Consider the following 25693-nt stretch of genomic DNA (forward strand, 5'->3'; position numbering starts at 1 on the left):
AGTGACGTGTACATTATAGCGAGCCAATGAGCAGTGGTCTGGCTGGGTTTCCTCTGAAAAAGAAACACGCTACCGGGAGCCCACAAGCAGCCAATGCACATGCGAAATCACCCTGACGGCACTAGATGGCGCCAGGTACCCGGCAGGCTGCGTGCGTGCCTGCAGCATCTGGGCCAATCAGCACGTGCTCGCAGGCGCTGGGCGGGCTTCTGGTACTTTGGTAACGGTAACAGGGTACACGGTACTCTAACGGTGTCTCAAGCACCACAGAAAGCATCCGTGTAACAGTGCTGACTGGCCTTACAGTGGATAAACTGGCCACTTCGAATGCCTTCGAAATGCCTATGTGACAGAACTATTAGATTAGAACATGAGATACTGGCCTGTTTCCGGACACTTAAAATTTATGCCACATTTTTTTGCGTCCATTGTTTCAGGTGAGTACAGTAGCAAAAAAATTTGACTTGAGCGTTTAGACGGTTGAACTGTTGCGTTGCGCAGGTGCGCCGATGTGGAGAGTTCGTGGTAGACGGCTGCCCACAAGAGCGCAACCACTGGATGAACGTGAACTACTTGCCCAGCAAGCGCAGACAAAACATTGGGGCCTTGCTCTTCAATGGAGACATCTACCGAAAGAAGGTGAAGAGAAGCTAATCCTGCTCTCCTTAGCTGGTAGATTATTATCAGTTGATATAGCGTATGCAAGCTACGAACATGCCTGATTCATCATCGTCATCATCATCAGCCTGACTACACCCACTTGCAAGGCAAAGGCCTCTCCCATGCTTCTACAATTAACCCTATCCTTTTCCAGCTGCACTTACCCTATGCCTGCAAGCTTCTTAATCTCACCCGCCCACATAACCTGCTGCCGTCCACTGCTATGCTTGCCTTCTCTTGGAATCCACTCCGTTACCCTTAAGGATTGGCAGTTATCTTGCCTTTGCATTACATCAAATCAAATCAAATAAAATTTATTTATTTCACCACATATATACATGATAGGAGCTCTTGGGCAAAAAGCTGCTTGGGGCAGCTTGACGAGGCCCTGTCCAAACCCATTTCTTCCTCTTGACTTCGACTAGGATGTCATTAATGCGCGTTTGTTCCCTCACCCACTCTGCCCACTTTTGGTCTTTTTAACATTGCACTTATCATTTTACTTTCCATGGCTCGCTGCGTTGTCCTTAACTTAAGCTGAACCCTTTTTGTTAGCCTCCACGTTTCTGTCCTGTAGATGAGTACCGCTTAGGTACAGCTGTTGTGCACTTTTCTCTTCAGGGATATTGGTAAACTGCCATTCACAATATGAGAGAACCTGCCATATACGCTCCACCCTATTCGTATCCTTCTAGTTATTTCCCTCTCATGATCTGGATCAGCTGTCAGTACCTGTCCTATGTGGGCGTATTCTTTTACCTCTTCCAGCACTTCGCTGCCAATTGTGAACTGCTGTTCTGCCAGGCTTTTAGGCTTTTGAACATTACTTTGGTTTTCTGCATGCTAATTTTTAGACCCACTGTTCTGCTCAGCCTGTTAAACTCATTGATCATGATTTGCAGTTCACCTCCAGAGTGATTGGAAAGGCAAGGTCATCAGCGAATCGCAGATTATTTAGGTATTCTCCATGAACTCTTATCCCCAACAGTTCATTCATTTTCATTTATTCATAATCTTGCCATTCAAATTATCAAAACAATGTCGCAACACATAGCCAGAGGCAAGTGTGGGGTTCAGAAACAAAATACATAATGGCAATGACACAGCACTTGTGTAAAATGAAAAGCACAAAATCAATGGCGAAAGACCAAAATATCGCATGCAGTGAGAAGAAAACAAAATAATGTGCATTTTACCGCAGAATGAGTAAAGATCTATCAAGAACGACACTGTACTAGAAATACAAACCGAAAACGACTACCACAGAGGTCAAATAAGGCTCATAAAATATGTTCTTAATGTTTTATTTGTTTCATGGGACCATTTTATTTCTGGGGGTAAAGCATTCCAAACCTTGGGTCATGAAAACTGCACCAATCTTTCGCTGTAGATGTTATTCGGTGGCAAATTAAAGTTACTATGTGTGAGGTTTCTTGTGAGTCGAGTAGGAGAGCGAAACAGGGAGGCATTGAAAGGTTGATTATATTTTACTATGTTGTTTACTCACACCGCTATCTTTAAACTCCGAAAGAGGTCAAAAGGAAGGATATTTATTAACGAAAAATGGTCTACTTGGCTCGTTATTCTTGGTTTGTGTTATAATTCGGATAGCCCATTTTTGTAATTGCCGGATAGGATCAAGGTAAGTGTTGTATGTCAAACTCCATGATTCCACACAGTATGTTAAATGACTGTTAATAAGGGCAAAATAAAGGGTACGCAGTGTATGTGTATTAAAACAATCACGGGCCTGTAATAAGGCATAACAGCCAGAAGCCAACTTAGGACAGACGGAGCTAATCTGATTTTCCAGTGAAGGTGTTCATCTAGAATGACACCAAGATACTTAAATGAGTGTGTTCGTTCAAGTGAGTGGTCTTTAATGAAAATCTTAATTTGGTTGCTGTCAATGACTTTTGCTCGTGAGCTAAATACTATATATTTGGTATTGCTTGACTTAATCGTTAGCTTGTTATTAAAAAACCACGTTGAAACTTTTTTTCAGTTCAGAATTTGTTTTTGCTTCTAAATCTTCATGGTTGTCAGCTGTAACTATGATCGCAGTGTCATCTGCATACATTAAAATATCAGAGCAACTTAGGGCCTTCAGCAAATCATTCAAGTATAACGAAAACAACATGGGTCCTAAGATGGCTCCTTGAGGAGCCCCGGTCTGTAAATATTGAAGTGATGATATAATGTTATTCATAACTACAGCTTGTTGACAGTTTTCGATGTAACTAGAAAATAATCTGTAGACTTCAACGCAGAATTCATAATGGTTTAGTTTGTGGAGCATAATAGCGTGATTCACGGTACCAAACGCTTTCTTTAAAGCAACATTATAACAGCGGCCAGTTTCTTTTCATGTAATGCTGTATTAATTGAGTCAAGCTTAGGACAACAGATGCCGTAAATGATGTTTTCCATGTTGCTTTTCACAGAGTAAGTTATACTTTTATAAGAATTTGCAAATGTTGGATAGAATCTTTTCGTAAATATTATTAATAACACTTAGGACAGAAATGGGTCTGTAGCTTGACGGATTGGATTGGTCTCCATCTTTGTATACCGGGACAACTTTGGCTGTCTTTAGTGTGGAGGGGTACTTTGCACATTTTAATGAATGATTAAAAAGTTTGCATAAGATAGGTACCAAGATATCAGTGTTTTCCTTAAGTATGCATGGGTAGATTCCGTCCAGTCCAGCAGATTTATTGCCTGGTAAGCTGAGAATAATGGATGTAATTTCATCGGGTTTGATTTCAAACATTCCAAAAGTATTGATAACTGGATTGGATGCTGCATTTTTTTGTTGTGATTCATGGTGTTGAGCAGCTAAGGACGGGCCGATATTGGTGAAAAAGGAATTAAATCTTTCTGTAGTACTGCCATCTTTCTCTTCAGGAGAACACTGCGCAAACTGGCTTTGCCAGTGACTTCATTTATTATTTTCCAGACGTTATGGGAATTATTATTTTCCAGACGTTATGGGAATTGCCGGAAGCCTGTTCAACGAGACGCATGTAATATGCATTTTTTCGTGCCCTCATCATCGACACGGATCTGTTGCGCAGGCTCTTAAATTGGTTTAGATAGTAAACATTATCTTTGTGTTGGGGGGGGCTTCCATTTGCGGTACTATAAATCTTTTTCTTTTGGAACGGCGAGGATTGACTCAGTCATCCAAAGCCATAGTGGCACTTCATAAGAGCGAACACTAATATTTCTGCTGCAGTTAGTAACCATTTGTGAAAGCGTGTCTATTAGGTTATTAAACTCTGTATCGACGTTATGGTATATTACACTGGGGCCGACGGCCAGTAAATTTTCACGCAGAAGGGCATAATCTATTTTAGATAGGTAGTTCTTGCTCTCACGCTCTGGTTTTATATCAGTGTCAACAGCAACAAAAAGTGGGAGGTGATTGGAGATGGGTTCGCTATAAAGCTCAGCGCGTATCCCGGTCAGTATATTTGTTAATGCATGATCAATAATAGATGAAGAGGAGGTAGTTACACGCGTGGGTGTGTTAATCATGTTTCGGAAATTGTACGATGTTAACAGGTTCACTTAGTCCTTGTGGCATTCAGTACTTGTATCAATATTGAAATCGCCAACAATAATTATGCGTTCTGATTGTGTAGTAAGCGTTTCAGAAATTCCTTCAAGTTTATCAAGAAAGGACGAAAGGCGTGAATTTGGTGGACGATAACTCCAAAAGTGAATGACCGGGGCAGTTTTATGAACAGCGTTTCTATGTCTGCATTACTGAGGGTGACTGGTGCCATTAACGAGAAAGGCAGACTATTTTTGAGAAAAAAGCCAACACCACCACCACGGTTTTTTGATTCTCTCAGGTGAGATAACATAACATAGCCGGGAAGCATAACGTTGTCATCTTTTTGCAGCCAGGCTTTTGTAAGTGCTACAATATCAAATAAGAATATCTCGTCAAAGAAGCCACTAGAACGTTCAGGTTCTTCCTTACACTGCAGATATTAGAGTAAAATATTGACGTATATTTGTCTCTGCTTAACAGGTCATCTTCTACGGCCAAAGACATTGTAAGAGCAAACAGGTACAAAAACACAAGAGCATTGGTAATTAGACAGTTTTTTCCAGGTCGTCTTCACAAGTTATGTGCATTATTTTCGAGCTTTCCATTTTTCTCATCAAGATTTTGCCTTCAGACACCCATGCGAACTTCCAGCCTCTGTCACGCTTTACTCCAATAGCTTTGCCGAGCAAAACCTTTTTTTCCGGACACAAATGTTTGTTGACAAAAACGGGATCGTTCTCTGGGAAGCCAAGCACGGAAGTATTTAGCCTGTTCTTTTTCGCAGCTTGCAAGATTCTGTCACGTGGGGACCTTGACTTAAACTTAACAATTACATTGGAAGGTCCCTTCGACTCGGTTGGAACACGGTGTATCACGTCAATTTCCTCAGGAGAAAGCTCAACCTGTAGGTAGAAAGATACCTGTGTCATCATGCTACCGAGGTTCTCATTATCAGTTTCAGGGATTCCTTTCAATTCGATGTTATTCCTTCTGCTGTATTGCTTCAGTTCAACCAGTTGTGTCCTTAGCTCCTTCACCTTGTTCATCAGCTTCTTGTTTACTTGCTGAATTTCCAGATTATTCTTCTTTACTTCTGTGAGTCCAAGCCTCATCGCTTTAACTTCTGTTCTGAAGTCCTCAAAGGCAGTGTTCATGAAACCCATTGATTCCTTCACTGCTGCTATTTCAGTCTGTACAGCATCGCTAGATGAGTTCAACTTGTTTACTGTGATCTTGATTTCAGTCATGGCCTCCATAAATTTAGAAGTCATTTCCATTAGAGGCTTAGTAACTTTATGCTTTTGGGAGCCTCGTCTGCGAGTGTCTTGGCAAAGTTGTCAAGTTGCGTAGCCTCGTCACCCATTTTAACAAGTTTTCGACAAACACGTCACAGACAACAAGAGGTACCACAGCAGTGCAGCAACCGCAAAATGCAATGAAATAAACTTTCACACGAATGTGTGTGTGGCCACCTGCATGAGTACAGCAATACGGTTAGCAGTCGCACAGACGGCTGCCAGAACTGCTCTGATGTGTCCGTGGCTGTCGCTGGCTCCTTTTATCGGGTTGCTGGAGGGACGTCGTAAGCCTTCCGCGCAGGTGCGATATTCCTGGTTGATTGCTTGCACAGATCACTCCACAGCCACGTTCTGGAATGCAGCGTTGAGCTGCGTTGGGCAAGATGGTCCTGCGCCGGTCGATGAAACCCTGTCAAAATGCCTGCATGAGTACAGCAATACGGTTAGCAGTCGCACAGACGGCTGCCAAAACTGCTCTGATGTGTCCGTGGTTGTCGCTGGCTCCTTTTAAGTAAGCCTTCCGCGCAGGCGTGGTATTCCTGGTTGATTGCTTGCACAGATCACTCCACAGCCACGTTCCGGAATGCAGCGTTGGTGGTGCATTGGGTAAGATGGTCCTGTGCCGGTCAATGGAACCGTGTCAAAATGCCTGCATGAGTACAGCAATACGGTTAGCAGTCACACAGACGGCTGCCAAAACTGCTCTGATGTGTCCGTGGTTGTTGCTGGCTCCTTTTATCGTGTTGCTGGAGGGGCGTCGTAAGCCTTCCGCGCAGGCGCGATATTCCTGGTTGATTGCTTGCACAGATCACTCCATAGCCGCGTTCTGGAATGCAGCGTTGGTGCTGCGTTGGGTAAGATGGTGCTGTGCCGGTCGATGGAACCATGTCAAAATGCCTGCATGAGTACAGCAATACGGTTAGCAGTCGCACAGATGGCTGCCAAAACTGCTCTGATGTGTCCGTAGTTGTCGCTGGCTCCTTTTATCGAGTTGCTGAAGGGGTGTCCTAAGCCTTCCGCGCAGGCGTGGTATTCCTGGTTGATTGCTTGCACAGATCACTCTGCAGCCACGTTCTGGAATGCAGCGCTGGTGCTGCGTTGGGTAAGATGGCCCTGCGCCGGTCGATGGAACCGTGTCAAAATGCCTGCATGAGTACAGCAATACGGTTAGCAGTCGCACAGATGGCTGCCAAAACTGCTCTGATGTGTCCGTGGTTGTCGCTGGCTCCTTTTATCGAGTTGCTGGAGGGGTGTCGTAAGCCTTCCGCGCAGGCGCGGTATTCCTGGCTGACTGCTTGCACAGATCACTCCGTAGCCACACTCTGGAATGCAGCGTTGGTGCTGCGTTGGGTAAGATGGTCCTGTGCCGGTCAATGGAACCATGTCAAAATGCCTGCATGAATACAGCAATACGGTTAGCAGTCGCACAGATGGCTGCCAGCACTGCTCTGATGATTCTCAATTCCTGCCTTGGAATACCTACTGCAAACAGGCGGGGAATACTTTGGCGAGATCGAGTCTCCTTGTCTGGCGCCCTTTCTTATTGGCAGTTTCTTGCTGGCTTTATGGAGGACTATGGTAGCTATGGTGTTCCCTCTTTCAATGTGTCTGTCTACGTTGGTGTGTCCCAAAGTTCACGCTGGCCCAAAGATGGATTCATACCAACTGTCCCAAAGGAGTGCCATTTTGTTATATATAGATTCCTGTATTTTGATAAAAGGCTCTTTAACACCCTGATTCTGCAATGTCTTCTGCATAACTGCTGAGATTTTCACTGAGTCAAGTGCTTGCTCGTAATCAGTGAAGGCTATAGATAGGGGTTTGTTGTATTCTGCGCATTTTTCTATCACCCTATTGATAGTGTGAATATGATCTATTGTGGAATATTCTTTAGGAAAGCCTGCCTGATCATTTGGTTGATTATAGTCTAATGTTACCTTGGCTCTATTAGCGATTACCTTAGTAAATATCTTGTGGGCAATGGAGAATAAGCTGATTGGCCTGTAATTTTTCAAGTCCTTGGCATCTCCTTTCTTATGAATTATGGTCGAGGTCAGAAGGCATTGCATATACAGGGTGACTAGCTTTTCTAGCACGATCTCCCCTCTCCCCCCGTCCTTCAAAAGATCTGCTGTTACCTGATTCTGCTTAGCTGCTTTCCCCCTTTCTATTGCTCCTAAGGCTTTGTTTACTTCCTCTTTCGTTACTGGTGGGATGACGCATTGGTGTGGGCTACTGTCTCTCTCATCAACGTTCTGGTTACATTGACTACTGTACAGATTTTTGTAGAACTTTTCGGCTAATTTAACTATCTTATCCATATTTCTTATGTCATTGCCCTCCTTGTCTCTTAATGCATACATCTGGGTTTTACCCATGCCTAATTTCCTCTTCACCACATTTAGGCTGCCTCTGTTCTTTAGAGCATGTGCAATTGTCTCCATTTAAACTTCGTTATGTCGGATACCTTGCGCTTGTTTCTCTATTCTGTCAGCAGAGTTAGGCCCCCTCATAGTTTAGCGTTTCTTAATTAGATCTTTTGTCTCCTGAGACTGCTTGCCGGCATTATGTCGAACTGTCCTACCGCCTACTTCTACTGCACACCCCATAATGACAGCTGTCAGATTATTGTTCATTAGATGTACATTAAGATCGTCTTCATCAGTTAAAGCTGAACATCGGTTCGGCAGCGATATCCTGATTTCCTCTATTTTCCCTTACTGCTAACTCGTTAATGAACTTCCTCTTCACTAGCTTCGTCCGTTCCCACTTCAAGTCTAAGCTAATTCGATTATGCCTGATTATGAACACTTTGAATGCCAGCAGGGACGGCGGACCTTTCTGTGCGAGGGCATCTGGGCGAAAGGTGAAGGAACAGCGACACATTGCCTGAATAACCAGGAGATTAAACTGTGAATAAAAGGGGATGGGTGCTTGTTAGTGCATGAAATGGACCTCCGCATTGTCAGAGAACTCCTCATTTGATGCAAGTGTACCGATGCGAAGCTGGTCGATAGCGCTTTTAGAAAAGGCACTGCCTTTTTATAGTTAATGTTTATATTACCAATTGGCGGATCTGTGCGGGTCAGTACCATCGCGCTGCCTTTCTATCGTGAATAGGCAAATTATTTAATAAATCAATTCAAATCAAAATTATTTTTGCCTTAAAAAGGTACAGACAGCGGAGGCACAGAAAAGCCGCAGGCCCCCTTTCGCTTGGCAGCGACTAAGACAGCAAGGCTTATAAAGCAAAGGGACTTAGTCAACGTATTAACAGGTATACAATAATGAAACTACAAAATAAAGTGAAACAGTATTATACAATATTGAATTGACATTCACACTCGATAACAGATCAATAGCAAACAAAGAGAATAAACATATGCTACATGTCAACGTACATAGCACCCAAAGATTTTTTTGACAAACTAAAGAGCTCAGAATTTTTATATGTGTATGTATTTAACAGGGAAGGAAGAGTGGATTGCAGGCATTCTCTACCTGAATGTATTCAAGGAGTCGGCACTACCCAAGTCTCCGCTTACCTTGTCGTGTAGCTGGCTTCTCGGGCATGTAATTCTGCAAGGTTACATATGTAGTTTACATTCCTACGTGTTTCAAGTTTAAAACCGGATACTTAGAAGATATTTATAGAAGTTGTGAATTTTTACCTCACCACTTTGTAGAAAGAGATCCGTGCTTGGCGAGTCCCAGGGGACATTGTAAATAAGACGAAGGAACTTTTTCTGTATAATATAGATACTTTGAAGACAGCTATTTGTGGCTGTTCTCCACACAAAGTGGCCGTAGTTATAATGGGAGTAGAAAATAGAATTATAGAGGAATAGCTTTATTTTTCTTTCAATAACTTATCTCAGCCAACTTACGACCACGGTTAGTTGAGCCAGCTTCATTGCTATATGGTCCACATGGTGATCCCAAGTCATGTTGGAAGAAAAAACTGCTCCTAGACATTTAAATTTTTCAACCAAATTTGTACACCACGAGCTCAGTTTAATCTTGATGGAGGAAGCAAGCACTTTATTTTTGGGATGAAAAATAACAGCTTCTGTTTTCTTATCATTAATGCTCATACATTTGTATTCAGACCATTTTTGTAATTCAATAATGGTGTCATTGCATTCCTGAACAAGGAGATCAAGAACATTTCCAGTAAAAAAAATGCTTGTGTCATCAGCATAGATAATAAATTTTGGAGCAGAGTTAATGTTAGAGATATCATTTAGATACATATTAAAGAGTAATGGTCCCAATATACTGCTTTGTGGCACACCAGAAGTAATATGTTTTGGTTCAGATTTCATATTGTCTATGCATACAGCTTATTTTCTGTGCGATATGATTTCAGAAGCACCTGGGTCTGGCCTCGAAAACCATAACACACTAAGTTTTTTACGAGCATACAGTGGTTCACTAGATCAAATGCCTTCGAAAAGTCTACGAAGACACCAATAATGAAGGCCTTCTTTTCAAACTGTGTTAGTATATATTCCTTTTGCTTGAGTAGCGTTAATTCGGTTGATTTATTTTTACAAAATCCAAATTGATTTGGAGACAAAAATTTGTTTGTAAATAAAATGAGGCAACCTTGTATGTAGCACTTTTTCAAGAGCCTTTTAAAAGATAGGGAGTATAGGTACTGGTCTATAATTTCCTAAATCGTTGTGGTCACCTTTCTTATACAGAATTGTTACTTTGCCTATTTGCAATTTGTGAGGAAATATACTGGTAGTAAAACATAAATTAAATATATTCGCAAGAACAGGGGCAATAACTGGTACAACATGCTTCACAGGCCTGACTTGAATGCCATCAGTGTCACAGGCATGGCTGTTATTAAGGTTCTGTATAACAGATATAGCTTCTGCCGTAACCGGGTTCAAAAATATTGTATCATTATTGTAGGAACCAATGTAGCTATTGGAATCATGTGATGGGTTGGTATGCGAAAGGGTTGTGAAAAAGTTGTTAAAGGTATTTCCTAGCTCTATTCCAGATACATCTTTATCATCAAGCCTTAATGTCCATGTGGCAGGGTGCGGTTGCTCGCGCCTTAGCAAACAATTTAATGTTGACCACAGCAAATCGTGGTGACCATTTTTAACTTGGAGAAATGTCGTGTAATATTCTGTGCGTGCCAGACGTAGCTTTTTTGTTAACCTATTCCTGTATTTCTTAAACTTACTTGAGTCATCTGCTCAATGTGTGTTTTAAAAGATCCCGTAGAGCTTTTCTTTCAGGTTAATTTCATGGTGTAACTCAGACGTTATCCAGGGTTTGTGAGTTTTACGGTTTTTTTTCTACGCAGTTTTAATGGGAAGCATGAATGGTATAGTTGCGTAACTACTTGGAGAAACTTACTGTAAGCCTCATTTACGTCACTGGTATTGTCAGTGCTATCCTGCTTAACTTGTGCCAGTGAACTATGAAACAAATTGAGCATAGCATTGGTTATATATTGATACATAGCTTTTTCCTTTCGGTACTTTACCGGTCCAGTCCTATACATACATAGAAACACTGGAAGATGGTCACTGAGTGCAGATGATATTACACCTGAGTCAGCTATTAGTTGTAAGGAGTTTGTAATGAGCAGACCGAGTAGAGACTCGGTTTCTTATGTAATCCTTTTTGGAGTGGTTACAAGGTTAATGAAGCCGTTCGAAGTCAAGACAGTGTTAAAGTCTTTAACCAAAGAATTGTCCCTCAACATATCAGTATTAAGATCCCCTCCAGCTATTAGAGTGTATTTTCTGAAAACTTAACTACATTTCCCTTCGGAGGATGATAGCAAACAGAAAATACGAACCTGTCAGTACAGACAGATAGGACCTCAAAATCATCAGTAAATAGACTATACGAGTCCAGCTTGTCGCAATCAGTGTCATTACACAGCAATAATGCTACTCCACCCAGACGGACACCAGAGCGGTTCAAGTAGCAAGTTGTATAGTTGGTCATCCTAAAAATGTCAGAATCATTTGTGCTCCATGTTTCACTGAGCATGATCTGAGAAAAAGGAAACAAAAACTCACCAAAGAATTCCTCTAAACACATTGTTTTCTTTTTTACAGAGCATCATTCAAGTGAACAGCTTGAAGCGATGTCGGCACAACTTACGAAGGAGTACGGTTCAGGTCGCTGGGCAGCCAATAACACATGTGCTGCATTTTGGTTGTTTCAAGAAGAAAACACAAAAGATAAGATCAAAAATGGTATAACTGATCCAAGTCGCTCTGTCCCCTCACATGAATGGCACTCAATCCGTCACTTTTCCTGATGAAAACCTTTCCGTTGACATACCAAGTAAACTTATAGCCTTTGTCTTTGGCACAGTCTTTCATTGCTTGAAGGAGTTCTCTGTTGCGGCGTGTTAAGTTTTCCTGCAAGAAAATGGGTGGATCGCTTTTCTTAAGGTTTTTGTTATTCTTAATCCAGTTTTCTCTTATCGCTTGCCTCCTGAAACGCACAATGATGCCTGGCACCTTATCACGTTTCGCTGGGAGTCGAACGTGTGCAATTTCCTGTTCCATCAAGTGAGGCACTCGAAATTTATCAGCCACGTTATTTAATATGGCTGTCAGGTCCTCATCCTGTGCTTCTTTTATTCCATCCAGTTATAAGTTCAGCTGCCTGCTCCTGAATTCGAGGTCATGTATGTTCTTTTCCAACTGGGCTTGGGCTACCTGTTTCAGGCCATCTTTTTCTTCAAACTCAGTCATCCTCTTTTTAGGTCTTTAATGTCAGCCTCTTGATGGCAGAACTTTTGCTCAAATTCATCGAACTTCGTAGGTATGAAGTTAGGACTCTCTTTCATGCTCTCAGTTTTTCCTGCCAGGGGCACCAGCTGTTCTAGTTCTTGATTAATTGATATGAGTGTGAGTTTAATATCTGTACTATTCAGTTTAATGACTAATATTCTATTACTATATTAAGGAGACTACCATGCACAGAATTGATACTAAGGAACTGATGCAAAAAAGTACTACTGCTGGCCTTTTCCTCTCTGCCATGGTACATATTAAGAACACTGATTTCTCTGGGCAGTTCTTCACTCCACATGTGCTCATTCGCTCCTCCCACTGCTTTGTTCTCCTCCCACTGCGGGCCTTGCTCTGAGGGAACAAAAGAACGACACACTGGCTGACACAAACAGGCATTTATTACTACAGCAACAATAATGCCAGCTAGCAACAAGATATGCTAATGAATCGAGGTCGTCCAACTCACCAGCAAGGTTCCGAGCGAATGTTCGCCCGCACTTGGCCAAGGGATACTCTGCGGTCTGGACGGGCCAAGTACAGGGGCCAGTCTCCCCACCGCTTCCTTGCCCTGCCAGAAAAGAGCGGAGCCACGAGTGACACGTCCGCTCGCGCCGACAATCCCCGCCGAAGAGCCTCATGCCCCATCTCCCGCGCGCGGGCTTCGAGCAGTGTCATGCGCTGTGACGCTGGCGCGCTCTCTTGCCAGTTAATGTAACTGACAAGGGAATGCGTTCCTCCTCGAGGTGAGGCTGCTGCACGGTGCCTCGCGGGAAAGCAAACACAGGGGGCTGCAGGGCACGTCCCCGCAAATGCTAGTATTATCACTAGACTATGGAATGATAAATACAGGTAAATCGCTAAAGCTAAACAAACGCATTGGAACAAATTCTAGGGTGCATAATGAATCATTATTATGAATCATTACAACAGGTGCATCTTCAGATAAAAAAAGAAGGTAAGAAAGAAAGGGTGACACCATTAGGGCTGTAATTTAAGTTACATGTCATTCAAACCATGGGTTAGCTCTTGAAATTTAGTTGTGTCCGACTTGGTACCTATATTTAGTGGCAAATGTTTTCGTTCGATGATTGTGCATAGAATGAATGACTTCCCGAAAAGGAATTGCTGCAAAATGTGCGCATTTTGAGCGTTTAAAGTTTAAGGTTGCCTTTTTTTTAATGGTGACACAGTGACAGCGATGGACAGCACGTTCTCCGCACTAAGCTGTGTGGGCACCTGAGCCTCATGTTGGACGCGCAGACTTTGGAGGGAAGGGATGTTTTGGAGAATATCCGATCTCTGGCTAGGCGACTTGAATATGCGAATGAAAGGGCAAGTGCAGCACAATTAAGGTGTGGTTATGACTCACTGCATGTTATCAACGCTCTATATTTGCCCAAGCATCCGTCATTTTGTGACACTTTTTTTTCTTGGATGGATTGCGCAGTGTTGGCACTCTATTCGTCAATCTTTCATAATTTTGCGAGGGATCATACATTACTGCGATTGATGTCTATTAGTGGTTATTTGCATGGTTCATATTCCACCCAAATCAAGCTTACTCTTTGAATGGAAACATAAGGAAGAAACATTAGGAAGTGCCATAACACAAGTGTGTTGCGGCTTTATGCTATGTAGCGCTATATACTTTTTGTGGACAGGGAGGAAGCGAAAGCTTCAAAGAAAGTACAAAGCATCGAGTACATGCTGCACCAGAGTCACCAAGGCCAGTTTGTCCGTCAGCTGGCCAGATGTCAGCCAGGGACGCTTGACTGGGGTGTGGAGTGCGAGTGAAGGGGATTAAATTGTTATGTGGCAGGAATAAATTATATGTTTCAGATTAACGTGTGGTTTCTGGGAAGTTGGAAAATGCAGGATGGCGATGGAAGAATCGGGGTGCTTAGAGTCACTAAATAAAGACTTAGAGTACCGGCACTCTTTTCTCCTATTGTTCTGTGCCGCCGCCACCATCATTGGTCAGTTTGCATCACGTGATATTTGTTTACACTGCGACGGTTCATGGGGGCTGCCATTTTGTGGCTTATGCGTTTTCAGTCGGGCAACTGTGGTAGTCATAGTGCTGCGACGCTGCGAGTGCTGCCGGTGACCGACTCAGTGACCAGGGATTCCGCGCCTCGCAGCATTTCAGCTGCAGAAGAGCATACGAGGATGCCGTTTTGCTGCGTTGTTGGCTGTTTCAACTCGCAGAATGATGGAAAATGCTTCATGCGCTTTCCGCTTTCCATGCCGTACGGCTACGATCCCCGCCGCAGCGCAGGGTGGCTAACAGCGTTGTTTACAAAATGGCCGGGCCAAAGTTAGCGGCGAGGTCGCCGAAGCGGCAATCTGGCAACAATGATAAACAACAAAATGGCCACCCCTGCTTACCGCCGTGCTGCAGTGACGGTACTCTAAGTCTTTATTTAGTGACTCTAGGGGTGCTCTCTTTGGCACCGAACGTTATTGATCAGCAAGTACTCGGTTATTAAATTTCATGTTGATCTGACGTCGCATTTCCCACAAGACATGAAAAAGAAAACAATTTTATTGATAAAGGGCTTAGAACTGAATGAAGCGAGACTAATCTATCTGATGTTTTGCCAGCTCCTGGAGCATTTCCGCTGTGTATGGTATGAAGTCAGATGTTCAGGCGAAAGAGCTATTGGCAATTTTCGGTACTTGCCACCTCCCCTTACAAATGAAATTTACATAGGATGCGTGTGAGAATATTTCAAGTGTGATTTGTGGAAAACAAATGCTGCATTCAAGTTTGCACTAATTTCCTATTGCCACCTTGTTTTAGACGGTGGAAACAGCAGGCTTGTTCAATCATTTCAAAGCCTCCAGAGCCACACATAATTCTTTTTCGCTCCCTGAATTCCGAAGGGCTGAAAAGCCCAGTGCGACGCCCCAACTCGGAACTCGTTGGTAGTTAGGGGTCTTAACCCGTGTGCTCTGCAAAAGCTTGGGAACTCACATGCAGTTACATAACTTTCTGGTGCTACGTTTGTGATGCAAAACTCACTCCTCTTATGGCATCGCACCGCCTTGTACGTGACCAGCTTTCAGCTGGCACAATAACCGCTCCCCATTCTATGCACACCTGTGAAATTCAGGTGCCCGGAGCTGCAGCGAGGAACCAGAGCAGTAGAGTGCCTGCCATTCTATCCTTTGCACCTCAGGTCCCGCATGGGCGTCCTGGCAACGGAATACCGTATCCTGCAGTGGAACCAGCCTCGCGAGAAGTGTGGCGCTTTGAGGAAGGTGAGTATCTGCGTGTTTTTTTTTTTTTTTGTACGAAAAGCTTCACTGCGCCAGCAATACCAGTACATAGCTTCCATAGACATCAGTGGGGGGATGTCAGTATATGCGTGTGCGTGAAATTTGGCTGCTTCAATCATAGCAATAGCTGCGGTAGGACACTTCCGATGAACTTAAACTTCTTTTAACGAAAGTTCCCAGAGGTATAGCGCGGGAGAGCGAAGGCGCGCTGAACACAAAGCAACGGAGGATACTTGCAGCGTGAATTAACCCTGCTAGGTTCGGCCGTGGGAACCACAACCTTCAAGCATCTCGTGCACTTCATAACAAGTCAATTCATAATTTATATTGTCGACAGCATGACAACTTCGAAATCATCGCTGAGTAACCTTCCGGTTCGCGTTGAGATGGAGATCACCCAAGTACCCGGACCAGGCATATCCGGAAAAATGCCTCATTGTTTCCCTTTGGCAGCAGCGAGCATAATAAAGGTCCGTTATGGCACCATGCATGCAGTGAAAAACGGAACATTCAAAATCATAGTAGGTTGTATGTCCGCGGTTTTTATCTCTTTTTGTTCTGCTTTTGGTGACTAGGTTGCGCAAGTTGATGCTGACTGCGACCCCGCAGGCGAGCTGTTGACTGACAAATTACCTGAATGAATCTATGGGTTGCTTAAGCTTGTCATGTCAACTTCCTTATTCTCTGTCCTCACCTGTGGTTTCGGCATTCGGTATGCTATACCAACCAGCCCAAGAAACAAATGAAATGCACTGAGGCGATGCCGAGATACGGTATGTCGAGGATGATGCAGCTGAGACCCAGCCGCGCTTCCTGTACAGCTGAGACAGCTGATTCAGCTGAGGATGATGCAGCTGGGACCCAGCCACGCGCCGATTGTCTCTGGCAGCCGCGGCTCACTGAAGTGTTCAGCTTTTTGGTGAAGTGTGTTTTAGCATCCAAAAAGGTAAAAATGCACTAACACTTACGGGGAGTGCTACATTATCAACCCAAGATTAGTTCCCTCAACTCAAGCAGCTTACTATCATGAAAACGTTTTGTGCCGACTGGTGCAAAAAAGGAGCACTTCGTCGTGTTCGCGCTGGCTGGTCACTAAAGGAATGAAATGTGCAGTGGTGACGATTTTTATGCATTCATTTTGGAAATACAAAGTGTCGGATAATGTTACGTGTGATGCTCGGAAGCAGGCTGACATAATTGTATCTTCCTCTTTCCATCGCGTTGTGAGGGTTGAATGCTCCCTGACTACAATACCTTTTCCTGGCGCCGAACACGCTCCGTTACGATCAGGTGCGCTTTGCAGCCCTCGTGATTGGGCTGCACAGTGACACTTTAAAAAACACCCTAAATCAGAGGACACTTAAGCTCCGCCTTAAGGCAAATGTGAGAAAGAAAAACCTAGGGACGCTCGTTCGTATAATAAGCACACAAATATGCTGATGACTAAGCAGAAACATGTGTCGTGGTCCCCTTGCCTCCTCTTATTTCGCATCTAGCCATTTAAAACACTAGATATCTTGTAAGAGACCGCGCAATACAAGAACACTGGTTCAAATGCCTGTCATTCACTCGAGAAGAAATTAGTGTTTTTTTCAGCATTGTATTCAATATTTGATTACTTTGAAACACAGAATGCATGAAACTGGCAAAAAGAGCTGCGCCAAGCATAGGAACAAACAGTGCGCATTGATCATATTGCACCCTCTCGGCGAGTCGGATAGGTTAATTTAAAACGCTGCATTTTAAATCGGAAAAGCAGACTCTTACCCTTATGAGCTGCTTTGAATGAACAAAGTTTCGTTTCATTTGCACGCGATACTGAGGGTGCATCTTGACAAAAATATACTCAAAAGCGAAGGACTTGAGTTCAAACGGGAAACGTCATGTTTCGCAGTATATTATACATGGCGCTCTAGAGTTCTGCACTGATAGCTACATTGAGAACTCGCAGCACTGTCTGCACGAGTTTCTTGAGCAGTGGTTCATACACGTAGAGAATGCCGGAAGATGAGGCTTCTAATTGGCCTTCGCTAGTATTCGGCCGAAAACGTGTATTCTGCCTTGGATACAGTATACATGTGGAGGCTTTGCCGAAATGCTGACTGCTCTATGCAGAATAAATTGCTTCAAACATGCAATTTTTCACTTCGATCAATTTGATGCCAGTGCCAGTTAGGTGCCAGGCTCGTGTGGAACCTTTGACAGCACTTCTTTGAGGTTTTGCCGTGGGAAAGATCTTATTGTTGTAGCTGAATCTATGCCTAACAATTGCCAAGCCAAGTACGAAAGCTCATGTTTCCGGCATTTCGCCTTTCCATGGTAGATGTCAGCTTTTTCTCATATATCGAGAATCTCTGCTTGTAGCATCTCTAGCACTTCCCTTCATGCGTGCGAAATAGTAGTTGCTTAGAGATCAAAATTCACGCTGATGAAATTATTTGCGAACCTAAAGGCACCGGCAACCTGGTTTTGACCTTTTTTGTTCTAAAGCCCCTTTTGCCATTGTAAAAAAAAATTGGGCTGGCTGAGGCCGAGCGGAGTTGGAGCGAGGCACTTCTAGCATGGCTGGCGGCAAGTGTATTGTGCAGGCGGAAACATTGCACATTTTGTTAAGAGAGTCCACTGTCTGCAATGCCCTGGACTCATCTGCACTATTACTTTGTTCCAGGACTACGTTACAGGTAAACAATTTCTGCCTATTGTCGGACCGAAGGCCATACAGGTGAGGGCCACATTCCACTCTCTTATGGAAATCCATGCACTGCTCTTATAAATATGAATGAAGTACAGAGGTTAATAGTTTTTTTTTCTGCAAAAACTGCACAGTCATCATTGAAGCGCCACAGTGGGTAAACAGTAAACAATTTGACTTTTGGGCAGTCTAAACTTTGAGTATAGGTGCACTTTTCATTGTGCCTTAATTGAAAAGTGAACGAGCCTTGTCCAGGTTTTATTACAGAGAGGGTGGAAGCCGTGCTATTGACCCTCAGGTCTCGCAATGTTTGTGATGTCTACGGATTAGATCGTAAATTCAAGTTCCGCGCATTTCCTGCTGGCTGCAGATTGTAGTTCTATTGGTCTGGTCGATCAAAGTGGGCACGTTATGTGAGGAGCGGGTGCTTCCGGGCCTATGGGATCGCTTTTTAAGCTATCAAGGCGAGCACGATCCACTTCACTAAGAAAACACCCATAACTGGCAAGTAGGGCTACTACGTCACTACATGCTGGTGCAGCTATTTGGCGCAAAGTGAATCCTGGCCAACAATTCTACACAGAAGCATATTTGAACGAAGAAGATTTCTTGAAACCAGTTTTATCATATAGTGCAAGATTTCTCTTTTACAGTCAATATACCTGCAGATCTCGCTATTAATGTTTTTTGCTATCGTCACAAATGTTGCCCATCGGTTTTCTATGGCATTCTTAAATACTGCGATGCGAGCGATGGAGAAACTTTAAAAGAAAGATCTTGTTGCACTTCCAAAGCATAGAACATTACCTCGAATATTTCCGTAACAGCAGGCTACATTATCTGAACATTCGAAACTTTTGTAGGAAAATGCAGGGCATGTAAAGCCTGAGAGTACTTTTTGATCATTGACAAGCGTTGTACGTCGTTCTCATCCTGCTCTCCTTATGTGGATGACCTTTCATGTGCACCGTCTAAGGTGGTTTCGACTCGTTGCGCTGCTAATTTCAAGCTGATTGTCTAAAGACCCGCTGTATGCCAGAATCAGAGGTCTTCAGTATAGGGGTCTCCATGTAGTTACCAATACACTTTCCCAGCGCTGTTATATAAAAACAGCGTGCATAGTAACACTTGTGTAACTTTGACGAGATTAACGCTTATACCGAATTCGAACACTACATAGCAAGCGGAACCAGTTATTCCTCTCTGCATTTATTTTAACTCTTGGCCATGGGCACATGCGAGAAATAGCCAGCTGGATTATTTGAGGAAATATTGGCTTCCACGGAAGACCCCGAGCAACGTTCAGAAAGTACCACCTAGAAAAACAAATACAGTAGACTCTCGTTAATTCAAACTCAAAGGGGCCCCAGGATTTTGTTTGAATTATCAGGAAGTTTGAATTATCGGAAGTTCTCGCATATATGACTCTGAGCAAGATTACAGCGCACATTACAATTAATTATCCACTTAAATCATATTTTAAACATTTCACACTTTAATTACACTAAAAACAGAGCAGAGGTGAAGGATCCAGAACAAGTTTAATGGAAATCTATGGCTGACTAGACCGTTTGAAGAAATCGTGAATTGTTGATTGTTTTTTCTTTACATGTGCATTAAGAACAAAGTTCTCTATTCCATTAAGAGCAGCCAGTTGTTCTTGAGAATTTTCTTCTACAGTCAGAAATTTGCGGACCTCGGCAAGGTAGTGGAAGGCCTGTGCTGCTGTCACAGAGGATTGCTCTTCTGATTCCTCTTCACTTTCGCTGCTGTACTGTGCTGGCAGCACCTCAGCCACCAAGTCGTCCAGGGTGTCTTCCCTGCACACGCAGAGGTTATCATCGGCAGCCGCAAATTCACTGAGGTCAGCAGCTATGTTGTGTGCTTGGAGTGCAGAAAGCACTAGCCTTGCTTCATCGCTCTCCATTTGGAGGCAGTCTTCACCTTCATTTCGAGCGCAGTCAGGCAAGGTATCACTGGTGTGGCCTGGTATGCGGAAGGCATGCTGGAAGCAGTTCCGTATCGTTGCCGATGTTACTGCACTCCATGCGTCGGCTTGCATTCCCACAGACGACAGCAGTGTTACGCTGTACGACATGGAATTATCCATGCATATTAGCATCCTCTTAAGGAGTAGCTTTCTGTAGTTCATCTTCAGACATTTGATTACCCCCTGATCCAGAGGCTGGAGCACAGCTGTTGTGTTTGGAGGGAGGAATTCAAGACGAATTGCCTCCAGCCCCTCCACGTCACCGTGAGCGGGACAATTATCCACTATCATCAGCACTTTTCTTTTATCGCGCTTAAACCGCACGTCAAGTTTCTGCAGCCAATCCTCAAACAAAGATTGCGTCATCCATGCACGTGTATTTGCTGCATAAAAAACGGGAAGAGTTCGGACGTCTTTAAACCATCTCGGACGCTTCGATTTGCCAACAACGAAAAGTTCGGGCTTGTGACTACCATCCATATTGGCACAAACCATGACTGTGAGCCGCTCCTTGCTCAGCTTTCCGCCGGTGCAACGTTCCTCCTTGCGACACAATGTTTGCTGAGGAACGCACTTGAAGAACAGTCCCATTTCGTCAGCATTATAAATGTCAGCCGGGGAGTATTCAAGCAGTAGGCTCTGAAGACGCGTCTGCTGCCAGTCGGTAGTAACCGCCTCATCGACCGCTGCCGCTTCTCCACTTACTGTTTTGAAAGTGAGGCCATGTCGCTCTTTGAATCGCGACACCCATCCATCACTACACTTGAAGTCTTCAATTCCAAAGCGCAAAGACAGTTGTTCGGCCTTCTCTCGCAGGATTGGTCCACTTACTGGTAGACTGCAGCTCCGAGCGCGCTTCAGCCAAAGAAAAACTGCCTTCTCAAGCTCCGGATGCGCCGCCTCCCTAAGCCTTTTTCTGTCGGGAGTGAAATGGCCTGCGTTGTTTCGCAGCTTGTCTTTCGCTTTCACAATCGTTGTCAGCGTACTTTTTGTGATTCCATACTTCAATGCCACAGAAGTCTTCTTCGCTCCAGCCTCAACTTCTTCTATGGCTGCCAATTTCATGCCAAAATTCATGCCAATTTTTCTTTCACAGAAAGGGTTCGGTACTTCCCCCGCAGAGACATGATGCTACCAACGCGGGCGACCGACCAGGGAAAGAAAAGCGCGAGCGGTCATGTGATTCGGAATCGGCCGATGCTACTCGCGTCACTTTCGCACCTTTTTTTTTTTCCTTTTCTCGTGCTCTTTGTTTTTACGTCAGGTTTTACGTCAGTTTTGAGCGTTTTGACAAACGCAGGTGGACAGTCGTCATTTCCACAAGTTTTGAGGGTTATGTGTTTTAATTTCGAACTTCCTGCTTTGAACTGGCTAGCAAGCATGCTAGCAAGCCACGGAAAGTTGAGCAACAATGTGCCCTTCGGGAGGCTTTTGTTTCGAATGTTTGTTTATTAGGCTCTTGTTCGCTTTCTTTTATTTTTTTAGGCCATAGTGCGCTTATTTTGACATTTTCCGCTGTTGTGGTGATATAAGAAGTCAGATTTTTCACCAGTGGTGGCAACAATAGCCGATAATTTTCCGGTATGGACAAGCAAAAAGTACGAATTAACCGAATTGCGGTGTTTGAATTAAGCGGCCTTAAAATACATTGAAAACATGGCGAACCAACCAAAACTTTGATTTTTGTTTGAATTAACCGAAAGTACGAATTATCAGAGTTTGAATTATCGCGAGTCTACTGTATGCAAAATGTCCTTGTTGCTCTGGGCCTGCAATACACTGTACCACCCTGTGCTTATTGAGTTTTCAGCAGTTGGTATCTATGTACCTTGGAAGAAAACAGAATTCGATAATTTTCGGATGTTTTTCTGCAGGTGCAGTTGTTTGAGGCATTCCAAGGCGCCCCGAACAGCTGGATCAGTAACGTGTCGGGAATTTCTGCTAGCGGATTTTCTACTGTAGAGTGTGTGGCTCCCGGAACAGGCAGCACCAATGAGGAACAAGAGGTGCCATGCCCACGACAATCGTGCGAGGAGGAAGGTGAGGGCAGTCGCCATAGTGACTTTCGATTGTACAGATAAGCGTGTAGTGATGACAATTCAGTCTATCTATGAGACGCTCGATAGCTGCATCAGGAAATGGCCGAGTCATTTGCGATGCAATTCCTCCGCAAGTCAGTTGCAAAAGAAATGCAGATTTTCCATCTTACTTTTGCCACTATTGTCTGAACCCGTCTTTGCGCCTCATCATCATCATCACCCTGACCACAAACACTGCAGGGTAAAGGCCTCACCCACGTCTCTCTAATTAACCCTGTCCTGTGCCAGCTGCGACCACAGTATCCTGGCAAACTTATTAATCTCATCCGCCCACCTAAATTTCTGCCACCCCCGCTGCACTTGCCTTCTCTTGGAATGTAATCCGTTACCCTTAAGCACCAGCAGTTATCTTGCCTTTGTATCACAAACCCTGCCCAAAACCATTTCGTTCCCTTGATTTTGACTAGGATGTCATGAACACGCGTTTCTTCCCTCACCCACTGCGCGCTTCCGGTCCCTTAACGTAGCACCTATCATTTCTCTTTCCATGGCTCGCTGCGTTGTCCCTAACTTATGCTGAACCCTTTTCCTTAGCCTCCACATATCTGCTGCATAGGTGAGTACTGCCAAGATACAGGTGGTGCATACATTTCTCATGAGGGACATTGGTAAATGGCCATTCTTGATCTCAAGAGAACCTGCCATATCCGTTAGAGCTGGTTATTATTCTACTAGTTATTTCCCTCTCATGATCTGGATCAGCAGTCACTATCGACCCTAAGTAAACGTATTCAGTTCCAGTACCTTGCTACCAATTGTGAACTGCTGTTCTCTTGCGAGACCGTTGAACATCGCTTGTTTTTCTGCACGTTAATTTTTAGACCCACCCCTCTGGTCTGCCTGTCTAACTTGTTGACCATGCACTGCATTTCATCTCCTTGGTGACTTAGCATGGCAATGTCATCAGCTAATCGTAGATTACTTAGGTATTGCACATTAACTGTTATTCCCAACTGTTCCCAATCCAGGCCTTGGAATACTTCCTGTGCACGGCCATTGAATAGCATTGGCGAGATCATGCCTCCTTGCCTGACACCCTTATTGGAATTATATAGCTGACTGTCTGTATGCCTATGGTAGCTGAGCATTTGTTGTAGATATATTTCAGTATTTTCACATAAGGTTTACATAAGATTCCGCAGTGCCTTCGTGTTGACAAAGTTTCCCCTGAGTTAAATGTTTTCTCGTAATCATGAGGGCTATATATAGGTGCATGTTATATTTAGCACATTTCTCTGTCACCTGATAGATAGTGTGAATATGGCCTATTGTCGAGTACTCTTTATGAAAGCCTGCCTGGTGATTCGGTAGCGAGAGGTTGGTCAGATGGTTCTTGATAATTACAAAGTGAACAATGAAGGGAAAACCTCAGGATGCTTGCCAACGTTATGACACGATGACTTGTGTTCGCCAGGGCAAAGCGTTGATCATTGGGGGGGTTTAATTAGGGTCATCCCTTCGAGGAGGAAGGTGTCGTGAGTAGGAGGAAGGTATGAAGTGGGAATGGCGTTAAGATGGGGAGGGTTAAACTTGTCCAGGCATGATGGCTGCTCAAGTTGATTAACCAGCTGACCTGCAAAACTGGAGAAAGGAAAAGGACAGCTCAGGAGAAAGGAATCCTGTGAGTGGAGTGTGGAGAGAGAGAATGTGGGATTGATAGGGTGTGTTTCTGACCGCATCAGTTGGCGTCACGTGGCTTGGTATATTCGGCTTTAACTGAGAAAGACGATCTTGATGTTCATGCAATGAACGATAATCTGACAGCTATCATTATGGAGTGTGCAGTTGAAGTAGGCGGTAGGACAGTTCGACAGGATACCGGCAAGCTTTCTCTGGTGACGAAAGATCTGATTAAGAAACGCCAAAGCATAAGGGTGTCTAACCCTACCGACGAATAGAACTTGCAGAGATATAGAAGTTAATAAATAAGCGGAGGGCAGCCGACATAAGAAAATTTATAGGGATTATGCAATGAATAAAAAGTCGCTTCTAAATGTTTTCAATGTTTAGAAATGATGCTAAGAAGCATTTACACCAAGTATGAGTCTTCGGAAATGAGCCGGCAATTTATTATGAATTTTTAAAAACTGTTTTTTTAAAATTCGCGGGTCGATTGGTGTGCTCGCAGTGACCGATTTTGAAACTAAAATCTTGAAAAAAGACGTCGCTATACCCATGACGTCACCAGGCCACCGCACGCTGTCATTCGCTGGAGCCACGGCAGCCACGACGGCATGGGCACATGACCCTCTCGGGCAACCGCAAGCCAGGGCATTGCTTTCGCGCATATGGTTTCAATTTTCCTCTGCCGCATCCTTCTGTCGTCGGGAGTTCCAGAACCACTCGCAGTGGCTCGCCAAGTCGCTACTGTTGTCGCTGGCGTTCAGCCGGTACGGCGTGAACGCATAGGGCTCGATGCCCATCGCGGTCATAAGATCGAGCAGTCGCGCCTCGAGGTCTGGGTTCATTACTGCTAACTACAACAGACGACAAGCAAAGAAACCCGACGCGCGCCGCAATCACACTGCCGACACTGCTGCTGGGGTGCTAGGAGCGACAATCGGAAGTTACTTACAAAAGGAACGTCAGCGGATGACATATTAATGGGCGGGACCCAGTCCCAGAGCTGTTTTTTGTTATTTTTGTCTGGTGCTCCACGTGTACGAGTTGAGGGGGAGAGGAGGAGCATAATTTTAATCATCTATATCTTCGTTGTTATTAATGGTAGCTTAAAAATCTTTGATTTCGGGTGACGAGTGATGAAATGTCTACCTCTCGTCTGCTTTACATAATCTCAGTTACTTTAGTGCATAGTCCCTTTAATACGGAGAGAAGAGAGCATGCTGTAAAAAACGAAGGTAGCCTAAAAGCGGTGAAGGGGTAACTAGGCATAGGTAAAAACCACATGTATGCATAAGAGACAAGAAGGGCAATGTAATTGGCAATATGGATAAGATAGTCAAACTAGCCGAAGAGTTCTACACAAATCTGTACAGTAGTCAATGTAATCAGAACATTAATGTGAGAGGCAATGTGTCACCCGCCAGTAGTGAAAGATGAGGTACAGAAAGCTTTAGAAGCAATGGAAAGGAGAAAACCAGCTGGGGAGGATCAGGTAACAGCTGATCAGTTGAAGGACGGAGGGGAGATCGTGCTTGAAAAACTAGCCACCCTGTATACACAATGCTTTATGACCTCGACCGTACCAGTAGCTTGGAAGAATGCAAACATTATATTAATTCACAAGAATGGAGACACCAAGGACTTTTAAAGTTACAGACCGATCAGCTTACTATCCGTTGCCTACAAGGTATTTACTAAGGTA

General features: G+C 44.0%; 1 protein-coding gene across 3 annotated transcripts in view; it reads left to right on the top strand.

The window, feature by feature from the left end:
* Positions 1-25693, top strand: part of LOC144112593 (uncharacterized) — a 50914-nt gene that overhangs the window by 16945 nt on the left and 8276 nt on the right. The window contains exons 3-6 of one of the 3 annotated variants that reach the window (XM_077645389.1): positions 502-639; positions 15488-15569; positions 18256-18268; positions 22144-22309. In XM_077645389.1, the coding sequence (XP_077501515.1) occupies positions 502-639; positions 15488-15569; positions 18256-18268; positions 22144-22231 (321 nt within the window). In that variant the 3' untranslated portion in view covers positions 22232-22309. Of the gene's footprint in view, positions 1-501; positions 640-11615; positions 12682-15487; positions 15570-18255; positions 18310-22143; positions 22310-25693 lie in introns of those variants that run through there. The other 2 variants (XM_077645403.1, XM_077645396.1) reach the window with 2 other exon arrangements.

Source organism: Amblyomma americanum, chromosome 1, assembly GCF_052857255.1.
Source record: "Amblyomma americanum isolate KBUSLIRL-KWMA chromosome 1, ASM5285725v1, whole genome shotgun sequence".
NCBI lineage: Eukaryota > Metazoa > Arthropoda > Arachnida > Ixodida > Ixodidae > Amblyomma > Amblyomma americanum.